This window comes from Phyllobates terribilis, unplaced genomic scaffold, assembly GCF_046119375.1.
Source record: "Phyllobates terribilis strain yellow unplaced genomic scaffold, ASM4611937v1 Scaffold_5__5_contigs__length_657084704, whole genome shotgun sequence".
NCBI classification, from domain to species: domain Eukaryota; kingdom Metazoa; phylum Chordata; class Amphibia; order Anura; family Dendrobatidae; genus Phyllobates; species Phyllobates terribilis.
The window spans coordinates 351,502,266-351,529,013 of record NW_027362765.1 but is presented as its reverse complement, the minus strand read 5'-3'; the positions used below and the strand labels follow the sequence as shown (position 1 = coordinate 351,529,013).

General features: G+C 48.9%; 1 protein-coding gene across 1 annotated transcript in view; it reads right to left on the bottom strand.

The window, feature by feature from the left end:
• Positions 1-24,977, bottom strand: part of GFRA1 (GDNF family receptor alpha 1) — a 378,896-nt gene extending 353,919 nt beyond the window's left edge. Inside the window, exons 1-2 of the mRNA XM_073684629.1 lie at positions 24,685-24,977; positions 1,970-2,266 (exon numbers count right to left, since the gene is read on the bottom strand). Of these exons, the coding sequence (XP_073540730.1) occupies positions 1,970-2,266; positions 24,685-24,724 (337 nt within the window). The 5' untranslated portion in view covers positions 24,725-24,977. The remainder of the gene's footprint in view (positions 1-1,969; positions 2,267-24,684) is intronic.
• Positions 24,978-26,748: the final 1,771 nt, after the last annotated feature.

Sequence of the window (26,748 nt, the reverse complement as noted above, 5' to 3'; positions counted from 1 at the left end):
AGCCGAACGACCAGCACCCAGCAGCCCCGAGGAACGACACCCAGCAGCCCCGAGGAACGACACCCAGCAGCCCCGAGGACCGACACCCAGCAGCCCCGAGGACCGACACCCAGCAGCCCCGAGGAACGACACCCAGCAGCCCCGAGGAACGACACCCAGCAGCCCCGAGGAACGACACCCAGCAGCCCCGAGGAACGACACCCAGCAGCCCCGAGGAACGACACCCAGCAGCCCCGAGGACCGGCACCCAGCAGCCCCGAGGACCGACACCCAGCAGCCCCGAGGACCGACACCCAGCAGCCCCGAGGACCGACACCCAGCAGCCCCGAGGACCGACACCCAGCAGCCCCGAGGACCGACACCCAGCAGCCCCGAGGACCGACACCCAGCAGCCCCGAGGACCGACACCCAGCAGCCCCGAGGACCGACACCCAGCAGCCCCGAGGACCGACACCCAGCAGCCCCGAGGACCGGCACCCAGCAGCCCCGAGGACCGGCACCCAGCAGCCCCGAGGACCGGCACCCAGCAGCCCCGAGGACCGGCACCCAGCAGCCCCGTGGAACGACACCCAGCAGCCCCGAGGACCGGCACCCACCACCCCCGAGGACCAGCACACACCAGGCCCCGAGGACCAGCACCCAGCAGACCCTAGACCCAGCAGCCCCGAGGACCGGCACACACCAGGCCCCGAGGACCGGCACACACCAGGCCCCGAGGACCGGCACACACCAGGCCCCGATGACCGGCACACACCAGGCCCCGAGGACCGGCACACACCAGGCCCCGAGGACCGGCACACACCAGGCCCCGAGGACCGGCACACACCAGGCCCCGAAGACCGACACACACCAGGCCCCGAGGATCGGCACACACCACCCCCAAGGACCAGAACACAGCTGGTCCCGAGGACCGGCACACAGCAGACCCTAGAACCAGCACCCAGCAGCCCCGAGGACCGGCACACACCAGGCCCCGAGGACCGGCACACACCAGGCCCCGAGGACCGGCACACACCAGGCCCCGAGGACCGGCACACACCAGGCCCCGAAGACCGACACACACCAGGCCCCGAGGATCGGCACACACCACCCCCAAGGACCAGAACACAGCTGGTCCCGAGGAAAGGCACACAGCAGACCCTAGAACCAGCACCCAGCAGCCCCGAGGACCGGCACACACCAGGCCCCGAGGATCGGCACACACCAGACCCTAGGACCGGGACACGCCAGACCCTAGGACCGGGACACACCAGACCCTAGGACCGGCACACAGCAGACCCTAGGACCGGCACACAGCAGACCCTAGAACCAGCACCCAGCAGCCCCGAGGACCGGCACACACCAGGCCCCGAGGATCGGCACACACCAGGCCCCGAGGATCGGCACACACCAGGCCCCGAGGATCGGCACACACCAGGCCCCGAGGATCGGCACACACCAGACCCTAGGACCGGGACACACCAGACCCTAGGACCGAGACACACCAGACCCTAGGACCGGGACACACCAGACCCTAGGACCGAGACACACCAGACCCTAGGACCGGGACACACCAGACCCTAGGACCGGGACACACCAGACCCTAGGACCGGGACACACCAGACCTGAACATTAGTGCCCACCAGTCCCGAGGACCGGCACCCACAAGTCCAGGTCACAGCCCGCTCCTTCACTGTATCTGGTTTTGTTACTATGTTGACACATTATTGCAGCGTCTAAAGAACAATTAACCATTGAGAGAACACTAATTATTATCAAGATAGAAGAAGCAAAATAGGATTAATATTTTCACACAGACCACACTGTTCGGCTGGAGGAAGGGCAGGTGGCCGGTCCTGGCATGGAGGCGTGAGGCTCTGCTTGCCTCATACCAGGCTCCAGTGCTAGGCTCTGTTTATGAAACATTATGGTCGACACCGCAACCTCATGACATTTTGGCACAATGGGCACAACAGTGGCGGGCACCTACCCTGCAGGATCTGGTACATGCTCCAGTATATCCTCAGACAGTTCTTTTCTTTCTTCATCCCCCGTTTACAGCGACAGTTGTACAGGGCCTTCTGTTTCAGCGCCTCGGTGGCGTTCTTACACTCATCTTTGGCCTCCAGGCCTTTGCTGAAGTTGGTCTCCTTTCCAGCCACGCACTGGCGCAGAGTCCTGGATTTGGCGCTGCACTCCGGCTCTTTCAGGCACTGCTCATTGGCTTTTACACAGTCCAGTCGGTCCCCAGATGGCAGCCGCCTCAACTCGGCAGACAGAACGGCATCTGCAGCAGCAAAGAGAGACACAAGGTGACATAATGAGCATTATTACTGTCATATAGAGGGGCCCAGCTGCTCCAGACCCCGCAGAACTGACGAACAGACACAGGAGGAAATCCAGAAACACCAGAACACTGAGGCCAGAGAGAGAAAGGGAAGAAAGCCGGGCTGTACACGCAGGGTAGGATCCACCCCAAACTCTGCACGCACAGCTTCTTTGTTTGAGTTGCTGAACTTTAGATTTAATTTTGCCTACAATGTTTGTCACAATTATTTGCATAATATTTGCAAAAAATATTCTTCTGCAGCCACCACTAGGGGGAGCTCCCTGTATATAGAAATACACGATAAGATCCTGTCTGCAGACACCACTAGGGGGAGCTCCCTGTATACAGAGATACATGATAAGAATCTGTCTGCAGCCACCACTAGGGGGAGCTCCCTGTATACAGAGATACATGATAAGCTTCTGTCTGCAGCCACCACTAGGGGGAGCTCCCTGTATACAGAGATACATGATAAGATCCTGTCTGCAGCCACCACTAGGGGGAGCTCCCTGTATACAGAGATACATGATAAGGTTCTGTCTGCAGCCGCCACTAGGGGGAGCTCCCTGTATACAGATACATGATAAGATCCTGTCTGCAGCCACCACTAGAGGGAGCTCCCTGTATACAGAGATACATGATAAGATCCTGTCTGCAGCCACCACTAGGGGGAGCTCCCTGTATACAGAGATACATGATGAGATCCTGTCTGCAGCCACCACTAGGGGGAGCTCCCTGTACACAGAGATACATGATAAGATCCTGTCTGCAGCCACCACTAGGGGGAGCTCCCTGTATACAGAGATACATGATAAGATTCTGTCTGCAGCCACCACTAGGGGGAGCTCCCTGTATACAGATACATGATAAGATCCTGTCTGCAGCCACCACTAGGGGAGCTCCCTGTATACAGAGATACATGATAAGATTCTGTCTGCAGCCACCACTAGGGGGAGCTCCCTGTATACAGAGATACATGATAAGATTCTGTCTGCAGCCACCACTAGGGGGAGCCCCCTGTATACAGAGATACATGATAAGATCCTGTCTGCAGCCACCAGTAGGGGGAGCTCCCTATATACAGAGATAAATGATAAGATTCTGTCTGCAGTCACCACTAGGGGGAGCTCCCTGTATACAGAGATACATGATAAGATTCTGTCTGCAGCCACCACTAGGGGGAGCCCCCTGTATACAGAGATACATGATAAGATCCAGTCTGCAGCCACCAGTAGGGGGAGCTACCTGTATACAGAGATACAGTGCAGACCAAAAGTTTGGACACACCTTCTCATTTAAAGATTTTTCTGTATTTTCTTGACTATGAAAATTGTACATTCACACTGAAGGCATCAAAACTATGAATTACCACATGTGGAATTATATACTTAACAAAAAAGTGTGAAACAACTGAAAATATGTCTTATATTCTAGGTTCTTCACAGTAGCCACCTTTTGCTTTGATGACGGCTTTGCACACTCTTGGCATTCTCTTGATGAGCTTCAAGAGGTCGTCACCAGAAATGGTCTTCCAACAATCTTGAAGGAGTTCCCAGAGATGCTTAGCACTTGTTGGCCCTTTTGCCTTCACTCTGCGGTCCAGCTCATCTCAAACCATCTCGATTGGGTTCAGGTCTGGTGACTGTGGAGGCCAGGTCATCTGGCGTAGCCCCCCATCACTCTCCTTCTTGGTCAAATAGCCCTTACACAGCCTGGAGGTGTGTTTGGGGTCATTGTCCTGTTGAAAAATAAATGATGGTCCAACTAAACGCATACCGGATGGAATAGCATGCCGCTGCAAGATGCTGTGGTAGCCATGCTGGTTCAGTATGCCTTCAATTTTGAATAAATCCCCAACAGTGTCACCAGCAAAGCCCCCCACACCATCCCACCTCCTCCTCCATGCTTCACGGTGGGAACCAGGCATGTAGAGTCCATCCGTTCACCTTTTCTGCGTCGCACAAGGACACGGTGGTTGGAACCAAAGATCTCAAATTTGGACTCATCAGACCAAAGCACAGATTTCCACTGGTCTAATGTCCATTCCTTGTGTTCTTTAGCCCAAACAAGTCTCTTCTGCTTGTTGCCTGTCCTTAGCAGTGGTTTCCTAGCAGCTATTTTACCATGAAGGCCTGCTGCACAAAGTCTCCTCTTAACAGTTGTTGTAGAGATGTGTCTGCTGCTAGAACTCTGTGTGGCATTGACCTGGTCTCTAATCTGAGCTGCTGTTAACCTGCGATTTCTGAGGCTGGTGACTCGGATAAACTTATCCTCAGAAGCAGAGGAGACTCTTGGTCTTCCTTTCCTGGGGCGGTCCTCATGTGAGCCAGTTTCTTTGTAGCGCTTGATGGTTTTTGCAACTGCACTTCGGGAAATTTTCAAAGTTTGCCCAATTTTTCTGACTGACTGACTGACCTTCATCTCTTAAAGCAGGGTTCCCCAACTCCAGTCCTCAAGGCCCACCAACAGGGCATGTTTTCAGGATTTCCTTCGTATTGCACAGGTGATAATTACATCACCTGCACAGGCAATAATTCCATCACCTGAGCAACACTAAGGAAATCCTGAAAATATGACCTGTTGGTGGGCCTTGAGGACTGGAGTTGGGGAACCCTGTCTTAAAGTAATGATGGCCACTCGTTTTTCTTGCTTTTTTCTTGCCATAATACAAATTCTAACAATCTATTCAGTAGGACTATCAGCTGAGTATCCACCAGACTTCTGCACAACACAACTGATGGTCCCAACCCCATTTATAAGGCAAGAAATCCCACTTATTAAACCTGACAGGGCACACCTGTGAAGTGAAGACCATTTCCGGTGACTACCTCTTGAAGCTCATCAAGAGAATGCCAAGAGTGTGCAAAGCAGTCATCAAAGCAAAAGGTGGCTACTTTGAAGAACCTAGAATATAAGACATATTTTCAGTGGTTTCACACTTTTTTGTTAAGTATATAATTCCACATGTGGTAATTCATAGTTTTGATGCCTTCAGTGTGAATGTACAGTTTTCATAGTCAGGAAAATACAGAAAAATCTTTAAATGAGAAGGTGTGTCCAAACATTTGGTCTGTACTGTATATATATTCATCTGTATGCGCTTATGACAGGTCACTGTGCCTTCACTGACCTGCCTCCTATTTTACATAGTATATACATCATGTGGGGTTAGAAAAAAAAAATTACACTAAGCTCCATGGCGCCGATGCTGTAGCTCCTACCGCTGGCTGATAGATGCTTCTGCGCACGCGCTGCGGCTATTTTATTGGAGCAAAAAAAATTTGTCTCCAGCAAAATGGCCGTGGCGCGTGTGCAGTAGCATCTATCAGCAAGGGATGCTCTTAATCTGCACAAGCCCCGCCCACAGCCCCTCCCCGAAGCACCAGAATCTCATCATCTCCGAACTGCAAATAAAGATGAAACAACCACAGGAGGGATTTCACCAGCCCAGGCAGGTATCATATTAATCAGTGCAATGTCACCCACCTGACAGTGTATGTGGTTACAGAGCACAATCCTGCTGACAGCGGCGCTTTAAGTGGAAACATAGAAAGTCTGTTAGGAAGTTGCGGCGCTTCCCTTGATATTCTGAGGCCCTTGTCGGGCGGTTCGGTCTGTGCGGGGGGCTCTGTGCTGGACGCACGTTTCCGCTGAAGCCTCACTGTCATCGCACACACATGGACCCGATGACATCAGATGACAGGACGCTGCGTCCATGATCTCACCATCTGAGGACTTCATCTGCAGCATCTACTCTGCTGCTGCCAAGAGTCCACACACTCTGCTGAGTCACTACCTCATCATAGAAAATAAGCCGAAAGGACTACAACCCTCACCATGGCCCATACACTGCAGTTCTTCTGCAATGCACATAGATTATGTCCAGGATAAATCTCTAATCCCAGACCTGTATCTTATAAATCAGAGACAGAGATCAGAGCTGAATACAGAAGAGAGTCCAGGTTATGGGGGGTCTAAACTCAGAGCTGGAGGTGACCCCCATAGTGATCCCTACTGTCCTCCGCTCTCCGGTCATACAGGATGTGATACCTGAGACTCCGCCGATGTGTAAAGCGGGACAACAAAGCCACACAAGCATCAGACACACACCAGGAGAACCAGAACCGCCTCACAACCCAGTATTACACACTAGCACTCCCATCATCCTGGACACATGGCGCTCTCCACCTAATCTCACACAACGCATCACTCCCATCATCCGAAACACAATGGATCTCACTATCTAACCTCACACACAATACATTCCAATATGCCCCAATGTGTCATTCACATCTTCCTGTGTATCGCACAATGTATCACTCCCATCATCCTTGTAGCAGCTCTCACTCTAATCTCTACATATGACAATGTATCACTCCTATCATCCTTCTAGTAGCTCTCACTCTAATCTCTACATATGACAATGTATCACTCCCATCATCTTTGTAGCAGCTCTCACTCTAATCTCTACATATGACAATGTATCACTCCCATCATCCTTGTAGTAGCTCTCACTCTAATCTCTACATATGACAATGTATCACTCCCATCATCCTTGTAGCAGCTCTCACTCTAATCTCTACATATGACAATGTATCACTCCCATCATTCTTGTAGTAGCTCTCACTCTAATCTCTACATATGACAATGTATCACTCCCATCATCCTTGTAGTAGTTCTCACTCTAATCTCTACATATGACAATGTATCACTCCTATCATCCTTGTAGTAGCTCTCACTCTAATCTCTACATATGACAATGTATCACTCCCATCATCCTTGTAGTAGCTCTCACTCTAATCTCTACATATGACAATGTATCACTCCTATCATCCTTGTAGTAGCTCTCACTCTAATCTCTACATATGACAATGTATCACTCCCATCATCTTTGTAGCAGCTCTCACTCTAATCTCTACATATGACAATGTATCACTCCCATCATCCTTGTAGTAGCTCTCACTCTAATCTCTACATATGACAATGTATCACTCCCATCATCCTTGTAGTAGCTCTCACTCTAATCTCTACATATGACAATGTATCACTCCCATCATCCTTGTAGTAGCTCTCACTCTAATCTCTACATATGACAATGTATCACTCCCATCATCCTTGTAGTAGCTCTCACTCTAATCTCTACATATGACAATGTATCACTCCCATCATCCTTGTAGCAGCTCTCACTCTAATCTCTACATATGACAATGTATCACTCCCATCATCCTTGTAGTAGCTCTCACTCTAATCTCTACATATGACAATGTATCACTCCCATCATCCTTGTAGTAGCTCTCACTCTAATCTCTACATATGACAATGTATCACTCCCATCATCCTTGTAGTAGCTCTCACTCTAATCTCTACATATGACAATGTATCACTCCCATCATCCTTGTAGTAGCTCTCACTCTAATCTCTACATATGACAATGTATCACTCCCATCATCCTTGTAGTAGCTCTCACTCTAATCTCTACATATGACAATGTATCACTCCCATCATCCTTGTAGTAGTTCTCACTCTAATCTCTACATATGACAATGTATCACTCCCATCATCCTTGTAGTAGCTCTCACTCTAATCTCTACATATGACAATGTATCACTCCCATCATCCTTGTAGTAGCTCTCACTCTAATCTCTACATATGACAATGTATCACTCCCATCATCCTTGTAGTAGCTCTCACTCTAATCTCTACATATGACAATGTATCACTCCCATCATCCTTGTAGTAGCTCTCACTCTAATCTCTACATATGACAATGTATCACTCCCATCATCCTTGTAGTAGCTCTCACTCTAATCTCTACATATGACAATGTATCACTCCCATCATCCTTGTAGTAGCTCTCACTCTAATCTCTACATATGACAATGTATCACTCCTATCATCCTTGTAGTAGTTCTCACTCTAATCTCTACATATGACAATGTATCACTCCTATCATCCTTGTAGTAGCTCTCACTCTAATCTCTACATATGACAATGTATCACTCCCATCATCCTTGTAGTAGCTCTCACTCTAATCTCTACATATGACAATGTATCACTCCTATCATCCTTGTAGTAGCTCTCACTCTAATCTCTACATATGACAATGTATCACTCCCATCATTCTTGTAGTAGTTCTCACTCTAATCTCTACATATGACAATGTATCACTCCCATCATCCTTGTAGTAGTTCTCACTCTAATCTCTACATATGACAATGTATCACTCCTATCATCCTTGTAGTAGCTCTCACTCTAATCTCTACATATGACAATGTATCACTCCCATCATCCTTGTAGCAGCTCTCACTCTAATCTCTACATATGACAATGTATCACTCCCATCATTCTTGTAGTAGCTCTCACTCTAATCTCTACATATGACAATGTATCACTCCCATCATCCTTGTAGTAGTTCTCACTCTAATCTCTACATATGACAATGTATCACTCCTATCATCCTTGTAGTAGCTCTCACTCTAATCTCTACATATGACAATGTATCACTCCCATCATCCTTGTAGTAGCTCTCACTCTAATCTCTACATATGACAATGTATCACTCCCATCATTCTTGTAGTAGCTCTCACTCTAATCTCTACATATGACAATGTATCACTCCCATCATCCTTGTAGTAGTTCTCACTCTAATCTCTACATATGACAATGTATCACTCCTATCATCCTTGTAGTAGCTCTCACTCTAATCTCTACATATGACAATGTATCACTCCCATCATCCTTGTAGTAGCTCTCACTCTAATCTCTACATATGACAATGTATCACTCCCATCATCCTTGTAGTAGCTCTCACTCTAATCTCTACATATGACAATGTATCACTCCCATCATCCTTGTAGCAGCTCTCACTCTAATCTCTGACAATGTATCACTCCCATCATCCTTGTAGCAGCTCTCACTCTAATCTCTACATATGACAATGTATCACTCCCATCATCCTTGTAGTAGCTCTCACTCTAATCTCTACATATGACAATGTATCACTCCCATCATCCTTGTAGTAGCTCTCACTCTAATCTCTACATATGACAATGTATCACTCCCATCATCCTTGTAGTAGTTCTCACTCTAATCTCTACATATGACAATGTATCACTCCCATCATCCTTGTAGTAGCTCTCACTCTAACCTCTACATATGACAATGTATCACTCCCATCATCCTTGTAGTAGCTCTCACTCAAATCTCTACATATGACAATGTATCACTCCCATCATCCTTGTAGTAGCTCTCACTCTAATCTCTACATATGAAAATGTATCACTCCCATCATCCTTGTAGCAGCTCTCACTCTAATCTCTACATATGACAATGTATCACTCCCATCATCCTTGTAGCAGCTCTCACTCTAATCTCTACATATGACAATGTATCACTCCCATCATCTTTGTAGTAGCTGTCACTCTAATCTCTACATATGACAATGTATCACTCCCATCATCCTTGTAGTAGCTCTCACTCTAATCTCTACATATGACAATGTATCACTCCCATCATCCTTGTAGCAGCTCTCACTCTAATCTCTACATATGACAATGTATCACTCCCATCATCCTTGTAGTAGCTCTCACTCTAATCTCTACATATGACAATGTATCACTCCCATCATCCTTGTAGCAGCTCTCACTCTAATCTCTACATATGACAATGTATCACTCCCATCATCCTTGTATTAGCTCTCACTCTAATCTCTACATATGACAATGTATCACTCCCATCATCCTTGTAGTAGCTCTCACTCTAATCTCTACATATGACAATGTATCACTCCTATCATCCTTGTAGTAGCTCTCACTCTAATCTCTACATATGACAATGTATCACTCCCATCATCCTTGTAGTAGCTCTCACTCTAATCTCTACATATGACAATGTATCACTCCCATCATCCTTGTAGTAGCTCTCACTCTAATCTCTACATATGACAATGTATCACTCCCATCATCCTTGTAGTAGCTCTCACTCTAATCTCTACATATGACAATGTATCACTCCCATCATCCTTGTAGTAGCTCTCACTCTAATCTCTACATATGACAATGTATCACTCCCATCATCCTTGTATTAGCTCTCACTCTAATCTCTACATATGACAATGTATCACTCCCATCATCCTTGTAGTAGCTCTCACTCTAATCTCTACATATGACAATGTATCACTCCCATCATCCTTGTAGCAGCTCTCACTCTAATCTCTACATATGACAATGTATCACTCCCATCATCCTTGTAGTAGCTCTCACTCTAATCTCTACATATGACAATGTATCACTCCCATCATCCTTGTAGCAGCTCTCACTCTAATCTCTACATATGACAATGTATCACTCCCATCATCCTTGTATTAGCTCTCACTCTAATCTCTACATATGACAATGTATCACTCCCATCATCCTTGTAGTAGCTCTCACTCTAATCTCTACATATGACAATGTATCACTCCTATCATCCTTGTATTAGCTCTCACTCTAATCTCTACATATGACAATGTATCACTCCCATCATCCTTGTAGTAGCTCTCACTCTAATCTCTACATATGACAATGTATCACTCCCATCATCCTTGTAGCAGCTCTCACTCTAATCTCTACATATGACAATGTATCACTCCCATCATCCTTGTAGTAGCTCTCACTCTAATCTCTACATATGACAATGTATCACTCCCATCATCCTTGTAGCAGCTCTCACTCTAATCTCTACATATGACAATGTATCACTCCCATCATCCTTGTATTAGCTCTCACTCTAATCTCTACATATGACAATGTATCACTCCCATCATCCTTGTAGTAGCTCTCACTCTAATCTCTACATATGACAATGTATCACTCCTATCATCCTTGTAGTAGCTCTCACTCTAATCTCTACATATGACAATGTATCACTCCCATCATTCTTGTAGTAGCTCTCACTCTAATCTCTACATATGACAATGTATCACTCCCATCATCCTTGTAGTAGCTCTCACTCTAATCTCTACATATGACAATGTATCACTCCCATCATCCTTGTAGTAGCTCTCACTCTAATCTCTACATATGACAATGTATCACTCCCATCATCCTTGTAGTAGCTCTCACTCTAATCTCTACATATGACAATGTATCACTCCCATCATCCTTGTAGTAGCTCTCACTCTAATCTCTACATATGACAATGTATCACTCCCATCATCCTTGTATTAGCTCTCACTCTAATCTCTACATATGACAATGTATCACTCCCATCATCCTTGTAGTAGCTCTCACTCTAATCTCTACATATGACAATGTATCACTCCCATCATCCTTGTAGCAGCTCTCACTCTAATCTCTACATATGACAATGTATCACTCCCATCATCCTTGTAGTAGCTCTCACTCTAATCTCTACATATGACAATGTATCACTCCCATCATCCTTGTAGCAGCTCTCACTCTAATCTCTACATATGACAATGTATCACTCCCATCATCCTTGTATTAGCTCTCACTCTAATCTCTACATATGACAATGTATCACTCCCATCATCCTTGTAGTAGCTCTCACTCTAATCTCTACATATGACAATGTATCACTCCTATCATCCTTGTAGTAGCTCTCACTCTAATCTCTACATATGACAATGTATCACTCCCATCATCCTTGTAGTAGCTCTCACTCTAATCTCTACATATGACAATGTATCACTCCCATCATCCTTGTAGTAGCTCTCACTCTAATCTCTACATATGACAATGTATCACTCCCATCATCCTTGTAGTAGCTCTCACTCTAATCTCTACATATGACAATGTATCACTCCCACCATCCTTGTAGTAGCTCTCACTCTAATCTCTACATATGACAATGTATCACTCCCATCATCCTTGTAGTAGCTCTCACTCTAATCTCTACATATGACAATGTATCACTCCCATCATCCTTGTAGTAGCTCTCACTCTAATCTCTACATATGACAATGTATCACTCCCATCATCCTTGTAGTAGCTCTCACTCTAATCTCTACATATGACAATGTATCACTCCCATCATCCTTGTAGTAGCTCTCACTCTAATCTCTACATATGACAATGTATCACTCCTATCATCCTTGTAGTAGCTCTCACTCTAATCTCTACATATGACAATGTATCACTCCCATCATCCTTGTAGTAGCTCTCACTCTAATCTCTATATTTGACAATGTATCACTCCTATCATCCTTGTAGTAGCTCTCACTCTAATCTCTACATATGACAATGTATCACTCCCATCATCCTTGTAGTAGCTCTCACTCTAATCTCTACATATGACAATGTATCACTCCCATCATCCTTGTAGTAGCTCTCACTCTAATCTCTACATATGACAATGTATCACTCCCATCATCCGTGTCCCAATACACTCAACATCAAATCTTATAATCACATTTTCAGGCACCCCAGCTGCTCAGGATATAATGTCTTTGTACTTTAATCAGCCCCATGTTGGGGGTCTGCCGATGTCACGCCCTTCAGTCTGAGTAACGTTCCCCCATCCACATAAAATGAGAAAGACCCCAAATACCAGGTACCCCCTCCCCGAATAGAGAATGGTCAGTACCTGGCGCACATCGCCCCCTGCCTGCCACACAAGGACCTGCAGGTACAAGTTTCAAATCCCTCTCCATGTAATAGAAAGACAAATACATTCAAGTTCTGTATTCAGTGGAGGGTTGGGGGGCACAACACTGTGCTCAGGAATGGGGGGAGCTCTCCTGACTCCCACGTAAGAGAAAAGACCCAACCACATTGCCTCTGATCAGGCTCCAGGTATACAGCAGGTGATGGACCTGTATACCACTAACAGTCTAAGCACAGAGGCAGCTCTGCAAGGTTCAGCTGATGGTGGGAGTGCGGATTACCCACTGGTCCCCTTCTACATCCTATAATATCATGTAATACCCGAGTGCCATCTGGGACATAACAGGTCTACATGACACTGCGACACGTGAGGAGGTACACAAGATGGACATAACCCTGCAGATAGAATCTGATGATGGTGTTCCCAGAAACCACCAGTCATATCCCCCATCACCTCTGAGCTCGGCCAGTGGTAGAATTCAGGGGACATTCACCACTGATGGACAGAGACATTTCCACTGGTGCCCACCATCTGCCAAAGGCATGTCCACTGGTGCCCCCCATCTGCCCAGAGGCATTTCCAGTGGTGCCCTCCATCTGCCCTGAGGCATTTCCAGTGGTGCCCTCCATCTGCCCTGAGGCATTTCCAGTGGTGCCCCCCATCTGCCCAGAGGCATTTCCAGTGGTGCCCTCCATCTGCCCTGAGGCATTTCCAGTGGTGCCCTCCATCTGCCCAGAGGCATTTCCAGTGGTGCCCACCATCTGCCCAGAGGCATTTCCATTGGTGCCCACCATCTGCCAAAGGCATGTCCACTGGTGCCCCCCATCTGCCCAGAGGCATTTCCAGTGGTGCCCTCCATCTGCCCAGAGGCATTTCCACTGGTGCCCTCCATCTGCCCTGAGGCATTTCCAGTGGTGCCCTCCATCTGCCCTGAGGCATTTCCAGTTGTGCTCCCCATCTGCCCAGAGACATTTCCAGTGGTGCCCTCCATCTGCCCTGAGGTATTTCCAGTGGTGCCCTCCATCTGCCCTGAGGCATTTCCAGTTGTGCTCCCCATCTGCCCAGAGGCATTTCCACTGGTGCCCTCCATCTGCCCTGAGGCATTTCCAGTGGTGCCCTCCATCTGCCCTTAGGCATTTCCAGTTGTGCTCCCCATCTGCCCAGAGACATTTCCAGTGGTGCCCTCCATCTGCCCTGAGGTATTTCCAGTGGTGCCCTCCATCTGCACAGAGGCATGTCCAGTGGTGCCCTCCATCTGCACAGAGGCATGTCCAGTGGTGCCCCCCATCTGCACAGAGGCATGTCCAGTGGTGCCCTCCATCTGCACAGAGGCATGTCCAGTGGTGCCCCCCATCTGCACAGAGGCATGTCCAGTGGTGCCCTCCATCTGCACAGAGGCATGTCCAGTGGTGCCCTCCATCTGCCCAGAGGCATGTCCAGTGGTGTCCCCCATCTGCCCAGAGACATTTCCAGTGGTGCCCTCCATCTGCCCAGAGGCACATCCAGTGGTGCCCTCCATCGGCCCAGAGGCATTTCCAGTGGTGCCCTCCATCTGCCCAGAGACACATCCAGTGGTGCCCTCCATCTGCCCGGAGGCACTTCCAGTGGTGCCCTCCATCTGCCCAGAGGCACTTCCAGTGGCGCCCTCCATCTGCCCAGAGGCACATCCAGTGGTGCCCTCCATCTGCCCAGGGACATTTCCAGTGGTGCCCTCCATCTGCCCAGAGGCATGTCCAGTGGTGCCCTCCATCTGCCCAGAGGCACGTCCAGTGGTGCCCTCCATCTGCCCAGAGGCATGACCAGTGGTGCCCTCCATCTGCCCAGAGACATTTCCAGTGGTGCCCTCCATCTGCCCAGAGCCACTTCCAGTGGTGCCCTCCATCTGCCCAGAGGCATTTCCACTGGTGCCCCCCATCTGCCCAGAGACATTTCCAGTGGTGCCCTCCATCTGCCCAGAGACATTTCCAGTGGTGCCCTCCATCTGCCCAGAGACATTTCCAGTGGTGCCCTCTATCTGCCCAGAGGCATTTCCAGTGGTGCCCTCCATCTGCCCAGAGGCATTTCCAGTGGTGCCCTCCATCTGCCCAGAGACATTTCCAGTGGTGCCCTTCATCTGCCCAGAGGCATGTCCAGTGGTGCCCTCCATCTGCCCAGAGACCCTTCCAGTGGTGCCCTCCCTCTGCCCAGAGACCCTTCCAGTGGTGCCCTCCATCTCCCCAGAGACATTTCCAGTGGTGTCCTCCATCTGCTTACAGACATTTCCAATGGCGCTCTCTCTAGGTCCGTAGTCATAATTACGGTGGTCTTGTGGCCTGTCCTTGACCATCCCACCCATTTGTACTTCTGTGGTGTCCTCCATAATCCAGACATGCTACCAAAGATGAGTAAGTTATTGCTGATCTCCATCATTGCAGAGAGAGGAGTGATGCAAGTCATTCTGTAAAGACGTATGTACCCATAATGGCCTCCACATTTACCACTGTCTTCTGTATTCCACAACAGACCTTGCTATCTGGTCCCTCTGTCCATTTCCCAGAGTGGTGATCCATATTCCTACAGACAACTTCCAGAGGCTTCCTCCACTGTCCAGAGACTTCCCTACCAGTTCTAGCGTTCACCCTCCACCATATTGGCCTCCATCATCTCAGAGATTAATGCTATGGTAGAAGCCTCCAATCTACTCTATGTAAGTGGCTGTCTCTATGTTGGGAAGGTCATTTTCCACTAGTGGCCGCCATCATCATACAGTCTTCTCTATAAGTCTTGTCCCCCATTGAGGCACGCATTGTCCTAAGATCCATTTTTCAATGTAGCATACCCTAGACATTTTATTACCGATGGCCTCCTCCATCCTCTCTATTGCAGGGCCGACCTCCTCTGTTCTTAGTCTTTCCGGAGAGATCTTTGTACAGTTGGGAACATGGCCGGTAACTCCAGTTCCACTTAGACCCCAGGACGCCCCCCCCCCCCAGGTTAGTTACATAATACAGGGGCATTCACTTGCCAATGATTCTGATATTTCCATGTGGTTAAATTTTAATTTATCACATTAAAAACGAATATAGATATTATATTATGATCAAGCTCACACCAGGAGCCACTAAAATGAGGAAGATCAGGTTCCAGCAGATATAATGTATCTTACCCAAGTGCAAATCTCACCCCACATGAATCAGGAGGAAGCAGGAGCCTGCGGAATTACAGAGACCCTCTATAGTCACTAGTGCCAGCCACATAATGCCCCACCATATCAGGAGGCGGCAGAGAAAGGGCCGAGAGCGACCCCTGCCGGTCACTGAGCTCATTACACGCGCTGCACACTAAACATCTACTAGAGCAGCAGAATGTTGTCACCTATCCCCGTATTATGTAAGTGCACGGCACTGCCCCACAATTAGCCCAATTAACCCATCACACTCTGCACAGATCGTAGCACATTTACTTCCCTAACAGCAGAAGCTACAAAGGACGACGCCGGTCACTTTACTCAATAGAAGAAGTGCAACAAAACCCACACAGTGCCCAAACCCAAACAGTGCCCAAACCCTGCCAACTCCGGCCAAGAAGCGCCCAGTTAATCAATGCCATGTCCCCACAGCGTGGAGCAGAAAGGAGCAGATGGCGCTGGGTAAATACATCAATTCTCTACAAGGGCCCACTGCTTCCTAATGAATCCGGGGGAAACATTGGCGACAAATGAGACAACAGTGTCGATGCCCCCCCCCCCCCCAATAAGCATATATCAGGGCACAGCCCCTCCATATGCATCTGGGCACAATCCCCTGCTTATTCTCCTGGGGGTCGGGGCAGCTGGGAGCTGCAGGTCGTGTCTCCTCCGTGCAGCGGCGGCAGTGATACAATGTATCCAAGAGAGTAAATATTGACGTTAGAAGACGCGCGATACAATGTAGCGATCAGCTGGATCCGATCACAGGGGATCCCACAATGGAAGTCACAGCTGCCTGTATGGGGAGAATAGGGGCCAGAAGCCCCGGGACCTGCAGCCGGAACCCCTCAATTATCTGCTCTGAAAGGTCCCCGACTATAGCGCTGACCGGAGACCGATATTGGCAGTAGTAGTCCTATAGGCTGTGTGCAGGATATTGGCAGTAGTAGTCCTATAAACTGTGTGCAGGATATTGGCAGTAGTAGTCCTATAAACTGTGTGCAGGATATTGGCGGTAGTAGTCCTATAAACTGTGTGCAGGATATTGGCGGTAGTAGTCCTATAGGCTGTGTGCAGGATATTGGCAGTAGTAGTCGTATAGGCTGTGTGCAGGACATTGGCAGTAGTAGTCCTATGAGCTGTGTGCAGGACATTGGCGGTAGTAGTCCTATGAGCTGTGTGCAGGATATTGGCAGTAGTAGTCCTATGAGCTGTGTGCAGGACATTGGCGGTAGTAGTCCTATGAGCTGTGTGCAGGATATTGGCAGTAGTAGTCCTATAAACTGTGTGCAGGACATTGGCAGTAGTAGTCCTATAGGCTGTGTGCAGGATATTGGCGGTAGTAGTCCTATAGGCTGTGTGCAGGATATTGGCGGTAGTAGTCCTATAGGCTGTGTGCAGGATATTGGCAGTAGTAGTCGTATAGGCTGTGTGCAGGACATTGGCGGTAGTAGTCCTATGAGCTGTGTGCAGGATATTGGCGGTAGTAGTCCTATAAACTGTGTGCAGGACATTGGCAGTAGTAGTCCTATAGGCTGTGTGCAGGATATTGGCGGTAGTAGTCCTATAGGCTGTGTGCAGGATATTGGCGGTAGTAGTCGTATAGGCTGTGTGCAGGACATTGGCGGTAGTAGTCCTATAGGCTGTGTGCAGGGTATTGGCGGTAGTAGTCCTATAGGCTGTGTGCAGGGTATTGGCGGTAGTAGTCCTATAGGCTGTGTGCAGGGTATTGGCAGTAGTAGTCCTATAGGCTGTGTGCAGGGTATTGGCAGTAGTAGTCCTATAGGCTGTGTGCAGGGTATTGGCAGTAGTAGTCCTATAGGCTGTGTGCAGGGTATTGGCGGTAGTAGTCCTATAGGCTGTGTGCAGGGTATTGGCGGTAGTAGTCCTATAGGCTGTGTGCAGGGTATTGGCGGTAGTAGTCCTATAGGCTGTGTGCAGGGTATTGGCGGTAGTAGTCCTATAGGCTGTGTGCAGGGTATTGGCGGTAGTAGTCCTATAGGCTGTGTGCAGGGTATTGGCGGTAGTAGTCCTATAGGCTGTGTGCAGGGTATTGGCGGTAGTAGTCCTATAGGCTGTGTGCAGGGTATTGGCGGTAGTAGTCCTATAGGCTGTGTGCAGGGTATTGGCGGTAGTAGTCCTATAGGCTGTGTGCAGGGTATTGGCGGTAGTAGTCCTATAGGCTGTGTGCAGGGTATTGGCGGTAGTAGTCCTATAAACTGTGTGCAGGACATTGGCAGTAGTAGTCCTATAAACTGTGTGCAGGACATTGGCAGTAGTAGTCCTATAGGCTGTGTGCAGGATATTGGCGGTAGTAGTCCTATAGGCTGTGTGCAGGATATTGGCAGTAGTAGTCCTATAGGCTGTGTGCAGGATATTGGCAGTAGTAGTCCTATAGGCTGTGTGCAGGATATTGGCAGTAGTAGTCCTATAGGCTGTGTGCAGGATATTGGCAGTAGTAGTCCTATAGGCTGTGTGCAGGACATTGGCAGTAGTAGTCCTATAGGCTGTGTGCAGGACATTGGCAGTAGTAGTCCTATAGGCTGTGTGCAGGATATTGGCGGTAGTAGTCCTATAGGCTGTGTGCAGGATATTGGCAGTAGTAGTCGTATAGGCTGTGTGCAGGACATTGGCGGTAGTAGTCCTATAGGCTGTGTGCAGGGTATTGGCGGTAGTAGTCCTATAGGCTGCGTGCAGGGTATTGGCAGTAGTAGTCCTATAAACTGTGTGCAGGACATTGGCAGTAGTAGTCCTATAGGCTGTGTGCAGGATATTGGCAGTAGTAGTCCTATAGGCTGTGTGCAGGATATTGGCGGTAGTAGTCCTATAGGCTGTGTGCAGGATATTGGCGGTAGTAGTCCTATAGGCTGTGTGCAGGGTATTGGCAGTAGTAGTCCTATAGGCTGTGTGCAGGATATTGGCAGTAGTAGTCCTATAGGCTGTGTGCAGGACATTGGCAGTAGTAGTCCTATAGGCTGTGTGCAGGACATTGGCGGTAGTAGTCCTATAGGCTGTGTGCAGGATATTGGCGGTAGTAGTCCTATAGGCTGTGTGCAGGATATTGGCAGTAGTAGTCCTATAGGCTGTGTGCAGGATATTGGCATTAGTAGTCCTATAGGCTGTGTGCAGGATATTGGCAGTAGTAGTCCTATGAGCTGTGTGCAGGACATTGGTGGTAGTAGTCCTATGACCTGTGTGCAGGACATTGGCGGTAGTAGTCCTATAGGCTGTGTGCAGGATATTGGTGGTAGTAGTCCTATAGGCTGTGTGCAGGATATTGGTGGTAGTAGTCGTATAGGCTGTGTGCAGGACATTGGCAGTAGTAGTCCTATAGGCTGTGCGCAGGATATTGGCAGTAGTAGTCCTATAGGCTGTGTGCAGGATATTGGCAGTAGTAGTCCTATAGGCTGTGTGCAGGACATTGGTGGTAGTAGTCCTGTGAGCTGTGTGCAGGATATTGGCAGTAGTAGTCCTATGAGGTGTGTGCAGGACATTGGTGGTAGTAGTCCTATAGGCTGTGTGCAGGATATTAGCGGTTGTAGTCCTATAAACTGTGTGCAGGATATTGGCAGTAGTAGTCCTATAGGATGGGTGCAAGATATTAGCGGTTGTAGTCCTATAAACTGTGTGCAGGATATTGGCAGTAGTAGTCCTATAGGCTGTGTGCAGGATATTGGCAGTAGTAGTCCTATAGGCTGTGTGCAGGATATTGGCAGTAGTAGTCCTATAGGCTGTGTGCAGGGTAGGGTATTGGCAGTAGTAGTCCTATAGGCTGTGTGCAGGATATTGGCGGTAGTAGTCCTATAGGCTGTGTGCAGGATATTGGCGGTAGTAGTCCTATAGGCTGTGTGCAGGATATTGGCGGTAGTGATCCTATAGGCTGTGTGCAGGATATTGGCGGTAGTAGTCCTATAGGCTGTGTGCAGGATATTGGCGGTAGTAGTCCTATAGGCTGTGTGCAGGGTATTGGCAGTAGTAGTCCTATAGGCTGTGTGCAGGATATTGGCAGTAGTAGTCCTATAGTCTGTGTGCAGGATATTGGCGGTAGTAGTCCTATAGGCTGTGTGCAGGATATTGGCAGTAGTAGTCCTATAGGCTGTGTGCAGGATATTGGCAGTAGTAGTCCTATAGGCTGTGTACAGGATATTGGCAGTAGTAGTCCTATAGGCTGTGTGCAGGATATTGGCAGTAGTAGTCCTATAGGCTGTGTGCAGGGTATTGGCAGTAGTAGTCCTATTGGATGTGTGCAAGATATTAGCAGTTGTAGTCCTATAAACTGTGTGCAGGACATTGGTGGTAGTAGTCCTATGAACTGTGTGCAGGACATTGGTGGTAGTAGTCCTATGAACTGTGTGCAGGATATTGGCAGTAGTAGTCCTATAGGCTGTGTGCAGGACATTGGGGGTAGTGATCCTATAGGCTGTGTGCAGGGTATTGGCGGTAGTAGTCCTATAGGCTGTGTGCAGGACATTGGTGGTAGTAGTCCTATGAGCTGTGTGCAGGACATTGGCAGTAGTAGTCCTATAGGCTGTGTGCAGGATATTGGTGGTAGTAGTCCTATGAGCTGTGTGCAGGATATTGGCGGTAGTAGTCCTATGAGCTGTGTGCAGGATATTGGCAGTAGTAGTCCTATAGGCTGTATGCAGGATATTGGCGGTAGTAGTCCTATGAGCTGTGTGCAGGATATTGGCAGTAGTAGTCCTATAGGCTGTGTGCAGGGTATTGGCGGTAGTAGTCCTATAGGCTGCGTGCAGGGTATTGGCAGTAGTAGTCCTATAGGCTGTGTGCAGGACATTGGTTGTAGTAGTCCTATAGGCTGTGTGCAGGGTATTGGTAGTAGTAGTCCTATGAGCTGTGTGCAGGATATTGGCATTAGTAGTCCTATGAGCTGTGTGCAGGATATTGGCAGTAGTAGTCCTATAGGCTGTGTGCAGGATATTGGCAGTAGTAGTCCTATAGGCTGTGTGCAGGATATTGTGCCAGCAGCCCTGTGTCATACAGAGCCCAGAATATAATAAAGGTGTCTGCACACTATTCAGAGATTATAATGAGAATACTCTGTATATAATCTGCAAGTTCATATCATGTAATCGGTGATAATATGGGGGTGTATATTCTACAATCGTGCTATACATATTTTTTTCATTCTGTGACTATTCTGGGCTGTATAATCTCAGTGTGGTCCGTAGTTTTCTGCACTGGGATTATTTCCAGGTTGAGTTTCAGCTCTGCAGGAGACATATGGGGTATCTGAGCCCAGCAAACCCCTCGTACAGGGGGCTCAGCCCCACAATACAGAATAAAGTACAGGGCGAATTCCAGCAGACATTGATATTATACATGTGAGGGAATAGTTTGTAAAACTCCAGCACCGAAAGCACCAGGAACCCAGACACCAGTGCCCCCGACAACCGGCACCATATAAGATGGACCAGTGATCCGGAATCTCATGTTTTATACATGATTAAGGGGGTTTCATTCCCCTTCATCAGCACCTGACCTGCATCATTACAGAACTTTATGATACCCTGCCTTGTATCACTTTATATAGAGAGATCTCCTGCACCCAGTCCATCACCCATCACTTTATATAGAGATCTCCTGCACCCAGTCCATCACCCATCACTTTATATAGAGATCTCCTGCACCCAGTCCATCGCCCATCACTTTATATAGAGATCTCCTGCACCCAGTCCATCACCCATCACTTTATATAGAGATCTCCTGCACCCAGTCCATCACCCATCACTTTATATAGAGATCTCCTGCACCCAGTCCATCGCCCATCACTTTATATAGAGATCTCCTGCACCCAGTCCATCACCCATCACTTTATATAGAGATCTCCTGCACCCAGTCCATCGCCCATCACTTTATACAGAGATCTCCTGCACCCAGTCCATCACCCATCACTTTATATAGAGATCTCCTGCACCCAGTCCATCGCCCATCACTTTATATAGGGATCTCCTGCACTCGGTCCATAACCCATCACTTTATATAGGGATCTCCTGCACTCGGTCCATAACCCATCACTTTATACAGAGATCTCCTGCACCCAGTCCATCACCCATCACTTTATATAGAGATCTCCTGCACCCAGTCCATCACCCATCACTTTATATAGGGATCTCCTGCACTCGGTCCATAACCCATCACTTTATATAGAGATCTCCTGCACTCGGTCCATTACCCATCACTTTATACAGAGATCTCCTGCACCCAGTCCATCACCCATCACTTTATATAGAGATCTCCTGCACCCAGTCCATCACCCATCACTTTATATAGAGATCTCCAACACCCAGTCCATCGCCCATCACTTTATATAGAGATCTCCTGCACCCAGTCCATCACCCATCACTTTATATAGAGATCTCCTGCACTCGGTCCATTACCCATCACTTTATATAGAGATCTCCTGCACTCGGTCCATTACCCATCACTTTATATAGAGATCTCCAACACCCAGTCCATCGCCCATCACTTTATATAGAGATCTCCTGCACCCGGTCCATTACCCATCACTTTATATAGAGATCTCCTGCACCCAGTCCATCGCCCATCAGTTTATATAGAGATCTCCTGCACCCAGTCCATCACCCATCACTTTATATAGAGATCTCCTGCACCCAGTCCATCGCCCATCACTTTATATAGAGATCTCCTGCACCCAGTCCATCACCCATCACTTTATATAGAGATCTCCTGCACTCGGTCCATTACCCATCACTTTATATAGAGATCTCCTGCACTCGGTCCATTACCCATCACTTTATATAGAGATCTCCTGCACCCAGTCCATCACCTATCACTTTATATAGAGATCTCCTGCACTCGGTCCATTACCCATCACTTTATATAGAGATCTCCTGCACTCGGTCCATTACCCATCACTTTATATAGAGATCTCCAACATCCAGTCCATCGCCCATCACTTTATACAGAGATCTCCTGCACCCGGTCCATTACCCATCACTTTATATAGAGATCTCCTGCACTCGGTCCATTACCCATCACTTTATATAGAGATCTCCTGCACTCGGTCCATTACCCATCACTTTATATAGAGATCTCCTGCACCCAGTCCATCACCCATCACTTTATATAGAGATCTCCAGCACCCAGTCCATCGCCCATCACTTTAGAATCATAGAATGGTAGAGTTGGAAGGGACCTCCTGGGTCATCTGGTCCAACCCCCTGCTCAAAGCAGGATTCACTAAATCATCTCAGACAGATGTCTGTCCAGCCTCTGTTTGAAGACGTCCATTGAAGGGGAACTCACCACCTCTCGTGGCCGCCTGTTCCACTCATTAATCACCCTGTCAAAAAGTTTTTTCTAATATCTAATCTGTGTCTCCTCCCATTTAGTTTCATCCCATTGCTTCTAGTCTTTCCTTGTGCAAATGAGAATATAGAATCATAGAAAAAGATTTTTATCTTATTAACAATTACTCATATAGCACCAACCTTAATTTTTAGATGAATTCGCCCTTGGTCAGATTTGAACCCATGACCATGGTACTATCCCTACAGCTGAGGCTCTATCCAACACTGCATATTTGTTAGGCGTATATTTGTATAGAGATCTCCTGCACCCAGTCCATCACCCATCACTTTATATAGAGATCTCCAGCACCCAGTCCATCACTTTATATAGAGATCTCCAGCACCCAGTCCATCACTTTATATAGAGATCTCCTGCACCCAGTCCATCACCCATCACTTTATATAGAGATCTCCAGCACCCAGTCCATCACTTTATATAGAGATCTCCTGCACTCGGTCCATTACCCATCACTTTATATAGAGATCTCCTGCACCCAGTCCATCGCCCATCACTTTATATAGAGATCTCCTGCACCCAGTCCATCGCCCATCACTTTATATAAAGATCTCCTGCACTCGGTCCATCGCCCATCACTTTATATAGAGATCTCCTGCACCCAGTCCATCGCCCATCACTTTATATAGAGATCTCCTGCACCCAGTCCATCGCCCATCACTTTATATAGAGATCTCCTGCACCCAATCCATTGCCCATCACTTTATATAGGGATCTCCTGCACTAAACACTTATAAAAGGATCACTGAGCTAATAATTTTGTAGAAATCTCCAATCCTTCATTCACTTTGTACCAGGATCTCCTTCATTAAGTTCCTTCCCCGATTTCTCTAGACCCTGTGCACCCAGCCCTAGCCACGATCACTTTTTGGAGCTATTTTCTGTACTCATTTTCTCTGATCGCATTGTATGGGTTTTCTGCCCCCAGCCCCTGTCGCGATCACTTTATATCGGGGTTTCCTGCCCCCAGTCCCTGTCGCGATCACTTTATATCGGTGTTGTCTGAGCCCAGTCCCTATCGCGATCACTTTATATCAGGGTTTCCTGCCCCCAGTCCCTGTCGCGATCACTTTATATCGGTGTTGTCTGAGCCCAGTCCCTGTCGCGATCACTTTATATCGGGGTTTCCTGCCCCCAGTCCCTGTCGCGAACACTTTATACAAGGATCTGCGATCAGTCTGTGCCCTCCTTTGTTGTTGGCACGGCTGCCCTCTCAGTGATGCCCGCACACATACATGGTACAGGCAGGGACACTCACCCATCAGGGGCACAAGCAGGTACAGGGTGACACCCAGCATGGTGCCCGCTCAGTCACAGATCCAAGACCAGCTCAGCAGGAAACAACATCCACATCCCACAAGTTCCCATCCACAGAATGAGAAGGCAGATCCAGGGGCAGAGGCCGGCGGGGTCCCGGGGCCACAGCTCCACAAATCCCGGTACAATCCCACCCGCGGATCTCTGAGCGCAGGAGCCGGAGCTGCAGCCGCACTGAGCGCAGCCGAGGAGTGAGAGGAGTGAGCTGTGCTGCCCGGACCGGGGGAGGAGCAGGAGCGGGAGGGCTGTGCTGCCCGGACCGGGGGAGGAGCAGGAGCGTGAGGGCTGGGGAGCACGGGGGGGCTGGGGAGCTCGGGGGGAGGAGAGGGGGGGAGAGTTTGGGATGTGTGAGCTCTCTGGACACTGGGAGAAAGGAGGAGAGTGGAGGGTCACTGGGATTGTGGGGGCACATTGGGGCTGGAGAGCGGGGCTCTGGGGGTACAGGACCAGCACTCAGTATAGAAGTGGGGGGCACGGGGAGACTGGGGCATGGGATATAACATAGGGGTGCAGGGAGAGCTACTGGGGATGGGGACACAGCAAGACAGATATAAGGTGCAGAAATCTGGAGTCACAGGCTCGGTGGGCTGCAGCTTAGCTGTAGGGGGTACACACCCCGAACTGGCAAAACAGAGCTGCACCGTGCACCCTCACCGCCAACAAGGTTTATTAGGGACAACTGGAAAGAACAAAAATTGGGGGCACAGAGATCAAGCGTTAGTTACACTGGGGGCACAATGCAAGCCCTGCCTACCCTGATAGAGCACAGAGGGGCGGGGGGGGGGGGGGGGGCACACAGAGTACTAGGTATACAGGGGGGCCACACAGAGTACTAGGTATACGGGGGGGGGGGCACAGAGTACTAGGTATACGGGGGGGGGGCACAGAGTACTAGGTATACGGGGGGGGGGCACAGAGTACTAGGTATACAGGGGGGCCACACAGAGCGAGCACTGGGTATACAGGGGGCCACACAGAGTACTAGGTATACAGGGGGGCCACACAGAGCGAGCACTGGGTGTACAGGGGGGCCACACAGAGCGAGCACTGGGTATACAGGGGGCCACACAGAGCGAGCACTGGGTATACAGGGGGCCACACAGAGCGAGCACTGGGTATACAGGGGGCCACACAGAGCGAGCACTGGGTATACAGGGGGCCACACAGAGCGAGCACTGGGTATACAGGGGGCCACACAGAGCGAGCACTGGGTATACAGGGGGCCACACAGAGCGAGCACTGGGTATACAGGGGGCCACACAGAGCGAGCATTGGGTATACAGGGGGCCACACAGAGCGAGCACTGGGTATACAGGGGGCCACACAGAGCGAGCACTGGGTATACAGGGGGCCACACAGAGCGAGCACTGGGTATACAGGGGGCCACACAGAGCGAGCACTGGGTATACAGGGGGCCACACAGAGCGAGCACTGGGTATACAGGGGGCCACACAGAGCGAGCACTGGGTATACAGGGGGCCACACAGAGCGAGCACTGGGTATACAGGGGGCCACACAGAGCGAGCACTGGGTATACAGGGGGCCACACAGAGCGAGCACTGGGTATACAGGGGGCTACACAGAGCGAGCATTGGGTATACAGGGGGCCACACAGAGCGAGCACTGGGTATACAGGGGGCCACACAGCGAGCACTGGGTATACAGGGGGCCACACAGAGCGAGCACTGGGTATTATTATCTCTATATATAACAATGACAAAAATGAGGTTAACCTTCATCATGAGTGCAGAACAGATGCATCCTCCCTGCACTCTTTTTCTTGTGTATCACTGGGACTGGTGAGTAAGAGCTCTATACACTGAACATTGATAGTCCGAGGACTGGGTGGAAAATATCGATTCAGGTTAAAAAGAGCAGTTATGACAGTGGCATGAAGAGGAGTCAGGAGGACTAGTAAGTGCGAGGATACGTAGATAGGGACAGCACTCACATCCGGGGAGCAGGGGGTTTGCAAATACAAGTGTATTCAACACTGAAGTCTTAT